The sequence below is a fragment of the Anabrus simplex genome, chromosome 1, assembly GCF_040414725.1.
Source record: "Anabrus simplex isolate iqAnaSimp1 chromosome 1, ASM4041472v1, whole genome shotgun sequence".
NCBI classification, from domain to species: Eukaryota; Metazoa; Arthropoda; class Insecta; order Orthoptera; family Tettigoniidae; genus Anabrus; species Anabrus simplex.
This window is the reverse complement of record NC_090265.1, coordinates 1,638,596,229-1,638,610,571: the sequence shown is the minus strand read 5'-3', so window position 1 is coordinate 1,638,610,571 and position 14,343 is coordinate 1,638,596,229. Positions and strand designations below refer to the sequence as shown.

At 37.3% G+C, this 14,343-nt stretch overlaps 2 protein-coding genes across 2 annotated transcripts in view; both read left to right on the top strand.

The window, feature by feature from the left end:
* The window catches only part of LOC136863290 (cation-independent mannose-6-phosphate receptor), an 84,699-nt gene that overhangs the window by 69,402 nt on the left and 954 nt on the right, over window positions 1–14,343 (top strand). Inside the window, exons 6-7 of the mRNA XM_068226426.1 lie at window positions 6,903–7,059; window positions 10,328–10,670. Of these exons, the coding sequence (XP_068082527.1) occupies window positions 6,903–7,059; window positions 10,328–10,670 (500 nt within the window). The remainder of the gene's footprint in view (window positions 1–6,902; window positions 7,060–10,327; window positions 10,671–14,343) is intronic.
* LOC136863280 (cation-independent mannose-6-phosphate receptor) overlaps window positions 6,962–14,343 on the top strand; it is a 645,945-nt gene continuing 638,563 nt past the window's right edge. Inside the window, exon 1 of the mRNA XM_068225646.1 lies at window positions 6,962–7,059. The gene's annotated coding sequence lies outside the window, so the exon portion shown is untranslated. The remainder of the gene's footprint in view (window positions 7,060–14,343) is intronic.

Sequence of the window (14,343 nt, the reverse complement as noted above, 5' to 3'; positions counted from 1 at the left end):
TCTTTATTGCTCACATTTTTTTGGAACTGGCAATTTTCAATTTGTTTTTTATGTGTACAACCAAAACAGTTTATTGCAACATCGCTTTTAATCACGTATTGGACAAAACAGCAAAATCTAATGGTCCTGTCTAAATCCTGTATAAACACTGTATTTTAAAGAAATTGCTTATGACAACATATTGTATAAAATGACTTAATTTTATCAAATTTTCTAAGAAATGTATGGGCTATAATGTCTAACGTTGGTTCTTGTTTGTTATGATTTTGGGAATTACTGACAATAGTGTAAATCTTATTTTCAAACTCTTGTTTTCAGTAGAGTGTAGATTTGAAATCAGTCTGTATGTTAAATAGTCAAATACTGAAGAAAAATCACACATAATATGGCAGTTATAAAATTGGGAAACAAAAGTTAGCATTGGGAAAAACTGAGTGTAACACTAAATATTTTCTACAATTTGGAAGGACAGAGAGAAAATCTCATTTGTTCGTCAAGACAGTGTGCAACATTATTGATCAGTTTACATTATTGCTACTTCTTTCCTCACTTATATATTTTGCTGACATTGCTGTGTAAACATTAGAAGAAAAATTCCTCTCAGTCCCACTCCACAAATATCTATGTCTGTCTATATCGGTCCCTCAATCTTGGGGTTTGTGATCTCTGAAGATATTTCTTTGTACCCATTTCCACCCTCCACGGTCTTCTGCTATACGGGTAGATTGTATGAATGATGTTTTTGTTGCATGTTTTATGCTATCTGTCCAGCATATAGGTGCTTGCTCACGTTCCTCCTCTTTCCACAAATACTGTATTGCAAAATCACTACTTACTTCACTTAGTCGCGGTTTATACAATCTCATAAAGAACACTAACATGCTGTTTTTTAACATAGCGTTAAAAATTTAGCAGCCTGTTAAGATTCTTGCGTTCATCCAAACATTTCCTGGGAATTGTTAGCTAACACGGTGTTAACTCTCACAAGAGTCACGATTAGTGAAAATCTAGAAGGCACTGGCAGAACTATACAGTTTGTGAGCGCGCTTCGATGTGCTTTTGTTTGAATACAGCTGTAAACCAAGGCGCGTGAAGTCAACATTTATTTGAAATTTTTGTCTTCACCATGAATTTTCTTTTGTTCTGTAGCCCAATATGGAAAAAAAAAAAAAAAAGCCGAGAAGAAAAATTTCTTATGTTTTGGAAATTATTTCCAAGGATTATTTTATACCAAGTTTTCTCCCGAGGCCGTTTTTTACAGACCGCCCAGCTGACATAACCTAGATATGTGTTACTTTCAAAACACTAATACATATTTGAGTCAAATTAAAATGTAAATACTGCAAAACTGTTTATTTAAATGATAAATATGCATTATTATCAGCACAATTGCATCAAAAGCATCCCGAGTTCAAATGTTCAACTTGAGTATTACGTAGTATTGTGCGCGAGCAGTGTCCGGATTAGCATGCAAACTGTAGATTCCGCATGGCACTCAACAGCAACTGAGCGGTAAGACCCGGTGTTACGTGATGATTAACGAGCAGCTGAACCCGAGAAGTTCAGAATACCGTACTCTTAGGTCTTGTTCGTGGTAACATTAAAATAGTTCAATTTTGCAGTTAATGTTTACCTGTCTGATATTATTGTTAATGCTCTGAGAGGAATAAACTGACATTTCTTCGTATTAATTTTTTACGTAGTATTTCTCGCCCGGCGGCTCATTCCTGCTACCCGGCTGGCGAAAATTTCTGGGGAAAACACTGAATTATATGTTACAGAAAGTAAGCAAACTAATGGAGCCCTACTCAAAGCTAAAAGTGATACTTGGCAGACAGAAAATTTGTAGTGAATTCAGTCTATATACTGATCAAACAACTGAAACAACTGTATGAAAATCATCTCTTCTGTTTGTAACTCTTTCTGGATATTCCAAATACAGTATTCAAGATACAGAAGTTCTCCACCTAATGCACCTGCCATATTTTGTGCTCAGCAGGGACCAAGCCCAGTTAACAAGATAAAGCTTTTAGGCTTCTGTTTAATAACAGGATGAAGCATTTTAGGCTTCTAATTAAGGAGACACGTCTCTAACATTTAACTAATAGATATAGTATCAGATGGTTCTGGACAATATAAAATGTACAAATCAAACGCGAAGGCCATTGAAGTTTATAATAGAAAAAACCTTAGAAGGTTCTTAAACTCACAAGGGAGGTAACTAGCAAAAGAAAAGGAATCCACAGGGCTTCTGTTTCCACAGGGCAAACTTCGAGAATAAGAAAAGAACCGGAAGGGTTCCAGAATGCACTGGCACTTTACAATAAACCACACTGGTCCTTTCTAACTTTCACGACTTACAGATCCTATACTACAGGGGCGCAAACCCATGCTAAACGACCATAAGAATAGAAAATAGAAACTAGGTTTAATAGGCCGTAAATCACAAAAGACTAGGATGCCGGTACAACTAGGCTGTCCTGTTAGAAATAAGGTCGGTTAAAACCTAAGCGGCAGAAAACTAGTCACTGAAAAATCAAATTGCAAGGAGGGGATCAAGGATATATGCACGCACCACCTTACAGTCCATAAAATGAAGCTCTGCCTATGAGTTCACATGCTAAGAGAAGTTAAGTCTTCCCATCATTCCCTTTTAAAATACTCAAGTTAACTTTAGAGTTTTATCTTCATGACTCAGTGGTCCTCTATGCAAGCCTCGGGCGGGCAAGCCCGCATTACAATCACAAGAAGTCCGTCTAGTCCCTAACGACAATTCCAGGACCAAGTTCCAGAAGCAACTGTATCAGTTTATAATTTACCCAGGGAAGGGCTCTTACTGCTAACTAAGGGAAGACGTGGCTAGCTGCTGTTAAGGAATGCAGGAAAACTATATTTATTACACAATGGCCAACCTGTGACAAACTATTACTCAATAGAGGGAAAAATCGTCTCTTTACTCCAGAGCCATCTATGGGGAAAGGAGGAAAACCGTAGTTTACAGTTCAATGCCTAGATAGCATCTTCAGTTGAACATACGTAATTTGCTTTGGGAGGTGAAAATCAGGCATACGAACAACATGACCTGTCCAGCAAGGTAGTTGTTGTTGTAACCTATGGCTTTTTTGGGAAGTAACTCCAATACAAAATTGATATTTTCTAAACAGCAGTAATATACAAATAACATTAATAATGTTTAGATGTATTAGGGATTAGTCTTGTTTCATCTTGTTCCTGGCTGTCCAGTACTTGTCTGGTAAATTTCCTTGTTTTTGTTGGGTTGGCTTGAGTCCTGTGCACTGAAATATGTTTGGAGTCCATCACTGATCCAATAATTTTGCAGATGGTACACTTTTTCGTCGGGTATATTTTGATCCTACCTAGATGTGCAGCTATGCAGTTGTCGTGTTTCCAGTCTGAAGATTGCCACTGCCAAAGGTCATTTATTTTTTTCCATTAGTAAGTTGGGTAGTTTCTTTCTTCCATTTTTCAATTTGTGATTATCTTCTTGATTGAGTAGGTGCCAGAGGCTGGGTTGTCATGTAGGTGCCTTTTGTTTTTTTAAATATCTGCCAGTTCGTTGTCTTCTACTCCTACATGTGTGGAGATCCATTGTAAAGCGATGTTTCTCTTTAAAGTTTTTAAATTTGTTAGTAGGTGTTTGTCACGAATTCTTGATGAATGGGTTTTGGTATTTGAGGATACAAAGTCGGTTTCATGATCATAGGCTCAATGCTGATGGTACGGGCTTCTTCCAAGATACTGATGTTAGTTTGGTGATCTTGACATTTAACCCTAAGGATCCTCCTCAGACAGTGCTGATGATATTTCTCCAGGCACTTAGTGTGCCTCCTGTAAGTGGTCCAAATTTCACAACCACAAAGGAGTGTTGGTATTACCCTGTATTACAATAGCCCTGGTACACGTGAAGTTTTGTCTGAGTGCCAATGTTACGGTTATCAAAGATTCTTTGTCATAGATGACCAAATGCTGCACTAGCACAATCCAGATGATATTGAATTTCAGCATCTATATTAGCATTTGCTGAGAGGTGACTACCAAGGTAAGCAAAGTTTTGGATGTTCTGCAAGATTTCATTGTGGACTTTGATGGCAGGAGCAGTAGCATTGGCTTTAGGTGCAGACTGATGCAATATCTGTATCTTTTTGATGTGAGACTTAGACCGATGCTCTTGTATGCTTTTGTGAAAGCATTTAAGATCGTCTGTATATCTTCTTCTGAGCTGGCCAGAACAAGTCATCTGCATACTGGAGTTCTATAATCCAGGCACGCAGTCTGCTAAGGTTGAATAAACCACCTTCAAACCTGTGCTCTATTTCTATGCCCTGTGGTAGCTCACCTTTAACAAGGTGAAGTATGGTTCCAAGAAAAATTGAGAATAGTGTAGAGGCAATTACACATCCTTGCTTTACATCAGGAGTGATCTCAAAACGTTCTCCAGGTCTATTATTCGTAAGGATGGTACCATACATGTTGTCGTGCAGGAGTCAAAGGATCTTAACCCCTCAGCGTCGCAGCCATTTAAATAGCTTCCTACCCCGCGGCCGGATGAGATTTCAACTACGCGCGACTGAAATACATTGATTTACTTAAAGGGTTACTGCAAGTATACGAGTAGCCCGATTTTCACGAAATTTGGAATTCCTTATGACAGAACTATGTACATGCAGATAATTACATAATTGTTTCACATTTCCTTAGTAATTTAGTTCCGTGTGATAGAGTTCAAAGCACTCTTTGAGACAGGGACTCAAGTCATACTCCTGGCAGCAGTACACTGACGGCTTCTTTTCGCCGTGTTTTGAACACAGGATGTCTCTGAGGTTTGGATTTCCAACTCTTAGGTGCAATTTCCTGATAAAATATCTTTCCTGCAACCTTGGAACTGTATTATCTGATGCGCGCCGGCCTTGAATATTTCGTTCCCCTCCCGAGCGAGCGTATTCTGTAAACAAACCTTTCACCAGCTGAATCCGATAAGGTAATTGCTCAATATATGTCTCTGTGACCTGTGTGAGTATTATTAGAGAATTTAGCAATCAGAATTCACCGTTGAAAACTTCTCTTTGACCTGTATAATTATCTATAGTCTCTTACACGAAATTTCCAAGTACTATTTCCTCCTCATCGTCACTCTCATCATTTACCACTGCTACATCATCTATTTCATTATCACTGCTGCTTATACTTTCACAACTACTTCCGACTATCATCTGAATTATACAATATTTAAAGCACGTTACTGTCAGTCATACCACGGCTGAGCGCCGTGTGTCACACAGACTGATGAAGCTGCAACTAGACCGAAAGCAACAGGACGAAACTGAATGAGGGGAATAACATTTATGACGAAACAAACCAACTTGATACATATTTCAGATAAAAGGTCGAGACGTCTTTCAAACGAGATATATACCATGAACAACTGGTTCTCGTATCGTATGACGGAAAGCAGCACTAACTGATGCCTACACAGAGCGATCGTGGAGAGTTATGAAAATATTACAAGCTGAGAAATAAAGACAAATATAATAAATAAATCGCACTCCCAATGTACAAATAGAGCAAAGAACATCACATGAAAAGACAAACTTCTCAGATCATCATTTCTTTATTTTATTCTGTGGGAAAGAATGAAGCAAACAACTTTTTAAAAAAAAGCAAGAGATTAGTGCTCAGACTTATTTGACAAATAATTATCCTTGCAAAAACAACTACCCTATTACGATTTTTCAAATCTTATTTACAACACTGATAAACCCAAAAATGTCTTCTTGGAAACAAAACAAATTTCATATCAGTAACTCCAAAACTCTTCGCGCTATAGCCGTAAATGTGAAACCATGTATGGGTCTATACCACGTATAGAGGTCGGCGGCTACGGAAGAAAAGAGGGTCTATACCACGTATAAAGGTCGGCGCTGAGGGGTTAATGAATTTTGGAGTATGGCTAATTAGCTCCAGTACTTTTCGATAGGACCAATAACATTAGGTATTTAAAAATTAAACTTTAGGTGCCTTCTAAACTACCATTTCATCCAGTTTGAATAAAATTATTTATAGCCTAGACTCTAGTACCTTATTCAGTGGACCCTGCACCAGCGGGAAAACGCTAGGAAGAAGAAAAGACTGTAGTACCTTATTCCCTGACTTTACATACCCATTTTCATTAAATTCTGTTCACCTATTTTCTCGTGGTTTGGCGTTGATATGGACTTAGCAACAAAAATTGAAATTCATGAATATTTCTGTTATCATAGCCGATATGGTAAAAATGTATAAGACATAAATGATCGGAAATGTAATTCTGTATAACTTTGGTTATGTGGTATTTATCAGAGGTCCACTAATAACAGATATTTGAGAATAAAATTTTATTCCTTCCCCTAAACTACCATTTCATTCAGCGTGAATAAAATTATTTTTAGCCTAGATTGTAGTGCCTCATTCCCAGACTTTTTATACCTATTTTCATTAAAAATGTTCGGCCATTTTCTTGCGACGCTCGTACATACAGATAGAAATGACGGAAAATTTAAAAAGTTCATTTACTTGTTGCTGTGAATACGACTGATACAGAAATACAATTCTCTTCAAATACTGAGCAGTGTGCATACAAAGCTCTTATTTTATATATATAGATAGGAAATGTCCTTTGTTGACTATAAAAATTTGAAAATAGCCTATTTTATTTTTGAGCAATCATTTGGGAAATGCCTGAATACTATGAGGATTATGCTTTTTCCCCCATAATTTTTCTTTCGTTCTTTCTTTCTTTCTTTCTTTCTTTCTTTGAAACTTTTCTAACAAATCATATTTCATATTAATAAGATTGTTTTATTTTGTATGATATTTATTGTGGCATTATTTTCTTTCTTTGCTAGGCATATGACAGTCAAGGCTCTAGGTATGATTTGCAAGCACTAAGCAATAACAGAAGAAACTGGGAAGTCTCTGATAATCGAAAAGGATATGAAAATGTCAAGTATTATATCAATGTCTGCAGACCTCTAAATCCAACTACTGACTACAATTGCTCAGGTATTTTATGTTTAAAAATGCAGAATTACTGTGTTTTTATTTTATTTACATAATTAAGGATAACCATTCAGGTGTGTACAATATTATGAACTTTACTACCTAATTTTGATTTAACTTTTCATATTAAAGTGAGAAGTTAAATGGGCAGTATTTACCTATTTACATTGACAGTAGACTGAATGAGAGTTGCATATATACCTGCTTTGTTAATAGGGTATTAAAAAAAATATGGTTCATCTTCTAAGAAATAATATGGCCCTGTATCGTTGTCACGGGCATTGGATCCTTGCCAGCATCAGAGTGAATGGAAGGTCTTTGAAGCACGGTGTTACCTACTCACCATCCTTGCAGCTCCACCCTTTCTGTCCCGTGGATGGGCTTCCTCAAAACAAGTGTTGATGATGATGATAACCATCATTATTTCTCCGCTCCAGCAAGCTGAGTACGGGTATAAATAAGCTTCTTTCAGTTTGTTCAATTTGGACCACATTTGTTGTTCCACTTTTTGTTGCCATCCTGTATATCTCTTGGCTAATTGTCTCCAGATTTGTTTTTCTCAAATGTCTCCAGGTCTTCCTTGCAGCTGTTTTCCAGGGACATTCTGATCAAAGTATATACTTGGAGTCCTATAATGGGCCATTCACTTCATATAACCATACCACTTCAGTCTATCCAGTTCTAATGTGTCCAACAAACTCTTTCTCATATCAAGGTGTTGGCAGATTTCCTCACTCTGTCTTCTACCTTTCCTGGTTTGAAACAAGTATTGCTGCCAGTTGTCTTTCCTCTTCCACGACCACTTAAGTATATCCTAATATCCAAAGCAAAAAATAAGTGGACTTTGTGGAACTGTGTCTTAGGATTATTGTGGAAACTTGATTTTTTTCTTTCTAATCACATTTGTAAATGGATACCTTTCTGTTGAAATGAGCAGTCAAGGGCAAACTTGGCAACAACTTGCTATCTAGAAGCTTACTGCAGTTTATAAATCTCATATTCATTGTTCCGTATTGACACCGATGACATACAATAACGTCTAAAGGAAATTTTGGTTCCACGTTATTCAGTACTTACTTAGATTCTTAAATTATTATTATTGTTACGGAGATACTGTGGAGCACAGAGGTGTAAAAAGGTGCGGGCGTGAATGGGTGGACAGAGAAAAGATCAAAATGTAACTTAAAACTCTAAAATTTGAAATTTTGTTTCTTTCCTGTTTTTACTTTCTGACTTTCGACTTTGGTAAACCACAACAAAATAACAGTTGGATAGACAAAGGTTAGCTTGTCAGCTCTTGTAACAATGTAACAATAAGGATTTGCAACCCTAAAACAAACGGGTTCACACGAATTTGGGAGAAAGGGCCTGTTGCTCCAAAGTTACATAGTTCAAGATAGCACCACTGCTCTATTCAATTAACACTCTAGGAGACTGTTCTCCAAAGCATATTCAAGCCTCTGCCAGGCACAATCTAAATTGTACATTAGATCAATACAAACAGTTTCCACTGTCTTACCCGCTTGACAGTCTAAGTTACACTTAAATAGGAATAGTAAAAACTTTAACAGAGGCAATAAGTGCACATTCTACATGGCCTTGGTGATCAGAAGAAAATGTTCAATATATCTGCCATAAACCAAAATGCTAGGAGGCGAACACTGGCACTCCTTTAAAACCCTATGTGGGCTTATGGACCGAAGTTACAGAGGCTAAGCCTATACTACAGAAGTGATTAGATGGAGAGAAAAAAATTAAGTTCCAAAAGAAAGTGATTTGAAGTTTTACAAAATTATAATCACCCCAATACCAAGTTTAATGGGAATTAAAAGAGGGTGAACACTCTTTGGGTGAACACTCTTTATTCTCTAAGTTAGAATAATACTTGCAAATTTATATTGAAAAGATTGAGATTTACGTTAAGAAAGAATTTTGAATCCTTCCCCTCAAGTCATCTTTCTGAAACTATCACATGCTTAAAAGATGTCTGCCATTACCTTGATCTGGTGGGCCTTCTGACGCAGGGCAAGGCTTTCCCCCTGCCTCCATTACGAACACAGTAAACCTCTTGATTGGAGCGATGAAAAAGGCAACATGGCCCAAAAGGTCCCAGTTTTATAGCGGAGGGGAAGGTTCCAGAACTCTCTGGGCCGAAGCCCTGTACACACCCTCAATTCTGATGGGCTAATTTAATAAATATCCAAAATTTCTGGTTGTTTGATGATTTTCATGAAGAAGGAAGAGATAGCAGTGCTAGTAACCTTAGAACACAAAAACAAACTACAAACATTTCAGTTTTGTAAACCTAGAAACTACAAATTTCTTTGAAAATTAATTGTCCCTCCTCTCACCAGAGGGGGCACATAATTCGACAGTAGACACATCTGAAGATAAAGTTCGAAACTTCTTCTGATATACAGTTCAAGCTTCATATAACAGATGGCCTTCTGAAAGGCACCCAGTTTGAATGTACTTGAATGTACGGAGTAGGTGTACATCCGGTATTATTATTATTGTTGTTGTTATTATTATTATTATTATTATTATTATTATTATTATTATTATTATTGTGGTACATGTTTTGTCCCTATTGTGGAACTTCTTCAGATAATACAATTTATAAAACCAACAGATACATGATTTAAAAGTTTTTAAAACTTCAAACAATGCACATAAACAATTTGTTCTTACTAGTTTTCTCCAAATCCTACCTACCCTTGGTGCCCCTCTGTTCAGCTGAGCAATCCAGCAGAAGGTTGGGTTGAAAAACCCCAGTGGGAAATTGGGTCAGTGAGCCATCAGGATTGGAGGACAGTGGAAGTCAACAGGAAACCACCACTGTAATTTTCTCAAGAAAACCCCATGGCTTTGCTCGGTTCAAAATATTCCAGAGTTTCGAATTCCCCAGTCGGATCTCCAGGGAGAACTAGGTTGAGAGAAGCCTCAAGAAATGTGTGATGCTGCAAAGAACAGTATTGTTTAGGAACTTGGATTGTAAGATCCTTGTATCAAGGAACGCTGGGCGTAGTCAAACGAGAAATGAATCGACTGGGCATCGATATATTGGGAATAAGTGAAGTGAGATGGACTGGTATGGGTGAATTTGCTACAGATGACTACATAGTCTACTATTGTGGACATGAAAACCAAAGGGAAAATGGAGTTGCTCTCATAGTTAGCAACATGGTGCATAACACTATAATGGGATGCAATTTTAAAACTGATAGAATGATGTTGATACGTTTTCAAGGCCAACCTTTTATTATCACAGTCATACAAATTTACGCTCCAACCACCGAAGCTGAAGAGGAAGATATTGACCAGTTCTATGAAGACTTACGAGAATTGTTACAGTTAACACCAAAGAAGGATATCATCCTCATTATTGGTGACTGGAATGCCAAAGTAGGAAATCAAACTGCAGATGGAGTAATAGGAAAATTTGGCCTTGGCATAACAAATGAAGCTGGACAGAGACTCCTAGAATTCTGTCAAGACAACTCACTGGTCATTACCAACATACTGTGTCAATTGCCCAACGACGTCTATACACCTGGACCTCGCCTGATGGTCAATGTTGGAATCCATTTGACTACATACTTTGTATGCTTAAAGTAAATACAAAATTTTAATATTCCACCTTCTCAATACTAAAAAATCATTTGATGTTTTACAAAAACATTACAATGATATTAATAGGTACTAGTTTAGGTCCACTGTGGACCATCATCAGCCTAGCCAAATTACAACAGTAAAAGACATAGTGATAAAATAAAGTAAAATAATGTGGAGAAATGAGAGAGGATCTAGAAGGATGGGATGGTGGTGGAATGACAGACAAAAGTGAAAAACCGTATATGCGAATTATGATAAAAGTAACAGAAGTGTACACATTGACAAGTAAAATCTTTGTGAAGTCACGTAGAAACTCTTGATGAGATAGTCTTAGGTTGACAGTTACTCCTGTGTTGCACAATTAAAATATATAACTAAGTATATGCTTCTAGAAAGTTCTAGATGTGAGTTCCACTTTAGCGTAGAAGGAGAGTTGTCCGTTGAGACCAGCATAAGATTAAAAGTTGACAAAGTTGGACATGTTCTATGGTGGAATGATAAGCTTCCTGTGTTGAACAGAAGTAGTCTCAGTTCAATCAGAACCCCAATGAACCTTGCTGTATTGAATGCACTCTGCAAGTTGCATTCAATACAGCAAGTTTGTTCCACGCAGCGCAAGGTTCATTGGGGTTCCAATTGAACTGAGACTACTTCTGTTCAACACAGGAAGCTTTTCATTCCACCATAGAACATGTCCAACTTTGTCAACTTTTAATCTTATGCTGGCCTCATCGGACAACTCTTCCCTCTACGCTAAAGTGGAACTCACATCTAGAACTTTCTAGAAGCATATACTTAGTTATATATTTTAATTGTGCAACACAGGAGTAACTGTCAACCTAAGACTATCTCATCAAGAGTTTTTACGTGACTTCACAAAGATTTTACTTGTCAATGTGAACACTTCTGTTACTTTTATCATAATTCGCATATACGGTTTTTCACTTTTGTCTGTCATTCCACCACCATCCCATCCTTCTAGATCCTCTCTCATTTCTCCACATTATTTTACTTTATTTTATCACTATGTCTTTTACTGTTGTAATTTGGCTAGGCCGATGATGGTCCACAGTGGACCGAAACTAGTACCTATTAATATCATTGTAATGTTTTTGTAAAACATCAAATGATTTTTTAGTATTGAGAAGGTGGAATATTAAAATTTTGTATTTACTTTAAGCATAGTCTTAACTCAATACGGAACCTAACCATGAAGTTTATTACTTTGAATACATACTTTGTAGTCAGAGGTGGAGGAGCGCTGTACAGTCAGCCAAAACAAGGCCTGGAGCTGATTGTGGATCAGATCACAGGCTCTTAATTTCCAAATTCTGGCTCAAATTAAAAAGGATAGACAAAGCCAAACCATCAAGCAGATATGACCTAAATAGCATACCTCTTGAATATATGGTAGAGGTTAGAAACAGATTTAATGGATTAGATTTCAGAGATATATCCAGAAGAGCTATGGTCAGAAGTGTGCTATGTTGTTAAGGAGACAGTGGAAAAGCATATTACCAAGAAAAATAACAAGAAGAAAGCCAAGTGGTTATCGGGTAAAGCAATACAAATAACAAGAAAGAAGGAATGCAAAAATCAAAGGGGAAAGATCGAAGGTGTCTAAATTAAATGGAGAGTTTCAGAAACTAGCTAGAAGAGATAAAAATGTCTTTTTAAATGAACAGTGCAAGGAAGTTGAGGAAAATAACAAACTGGGTAAGACGAGGGATCTTTACATGAGAATTGGAGACATTAGAGGAAGATTCCAGGCAAAAATTGGAATGATGATAAAAATGGAAAAGATATTACGGAAGCAGAGTAGATTAAAGAAAGGTGGAGGGAATATGTAGATGATTTGTATAGGAAAGAACTGAATATTCCTGATGATGAAGTTACTGTGTTGTCAGAGCCAGAACCAGATATCCTAGAAAGTAAGGTCAAGTGGGCCCTAGAAAGTATTGCAAACAATAAGGCAAGTGGTTATTATTGAATCCCAGGAGAACTGTTCAAAATCTTAGGAGAGGATGCTGTGAAAGTGCTACATTCAATATGGCAGCAAATATGGAAAACCCAGCAGTGGACAAAAGATGGGAAAAACTCAGTGTTCATCCCAATTCCAAAGAAGGGCAGTGCTAAAGAATGTTCAAACTACCGAACAATCGCATTTATATCGCATGCTAGCAAAGTTATGCTCAAGATCCTGCGAAATAGGCTTCTGCAGTGTGTAGATCGAAAACTACCTGAAGAACAAGCCAGTTTCCTTAATGGCAGAGGAACCAGAGATCAAATTGCTAATATTTGCTGGATTATGGAGAAACATGGGAATTCCAGAAAGACCTGTATCTATGCTTTATTGACTGTGCTAAAGCCTTTGACTGTGTTGACCACAATAAACTGTGGCCAGTACTCGCTGTGGGAATACCAGATCATCTTATTTGCCTTATGAGGAATCTCTACTCTGTTAAGAAGTTGCGGTGAGAACCCTATATGGAACAACTGAATGGGTCAGGATTGAGAAAGGTGTACGTCAAGGCTGCATATTGTCACCTTATTTATTCAACTTATATGCAGAGTATGTGATGAGTAAAGATGGGAATTTGCCTATTTTATTCCTGTGTTGAGAAATGTAGGCTTTTGAGGTATAAATCCATTTAAGGGTCCTTTAAGGTAGATTTCGTTGGTTTCATTGTGCCTATAAATGCCTATTTCAGGTAGTAGTGCCTATTTGGAGTATAATTGCCTATTTGATGCCTTTTGAATCTGTTTTAAAGAAGGCAACTTTCTTCCAATGCATAATATTGTAACTCATGTGCTCAACAATATCATCTTGTCATTTCTCAAGATCTGTTTATCCCATGAACAAAAATGGGAATTCTCGGAAGTCACCAGTGATAGTTGTTGGGAAATTTCTGTCAGGAGGAACAAGGAACAATTTGACTTCGAAGCCTTCAACCCCTCCAACCTTCTAAGACGTATGCGAGAACCAATCTTCGTCGAACTACGTTGCACAACCCATATGCCTTATACCTCCTTCTCAATGTGAACTGTTGTACGCGGACGCTTTATCTTCAGAACGTGTTGTGATTTATTGTGAAGAAGTGTGTCTATGGCAATGCCCAAAGAAAAATCACTGGGCGAGTTGGCTGTGGGGGCACCAGCGTTTTGCCCCAGCGTGCCAGTTTGTGTTCATAAGTTGGTAACTAGCACACCTACCAAGACACATGGCTAGTGCATGTAGTGGAGGCCACTGCACAGGATACGTAGATCTTCAAGCAGTGCCAATGCACTACGAGAGACTTGGTAAAATTTGTAATTTCCAATAACAGACCAACTGTATCGGAATTATGAATTTATTCATTCATGACAAATATGTATTTCAAGTTCACTATAGGAATCAAAATCTATAACACAGACTCGTTAATATTTTGTGTTCTTGTATTTCGTATGCTGAAGTATATTCTTGAATGTTTGATGTTGTTTCCCTTGTGTATATAACTTGTATTCATCTTGTAGCATTTCTCAGTTGGATGTAGTATTCTGAAATTAACCATCTAAGAGACCTTATGTGGATGGATGTGTAGTAAGTAAATTACGTAAATGAAATGCTTGGGTTAAGAAGACTGACAGGAGCAAAATTGAGAACAAATTTTTTACTCTTTAAACAATATATAT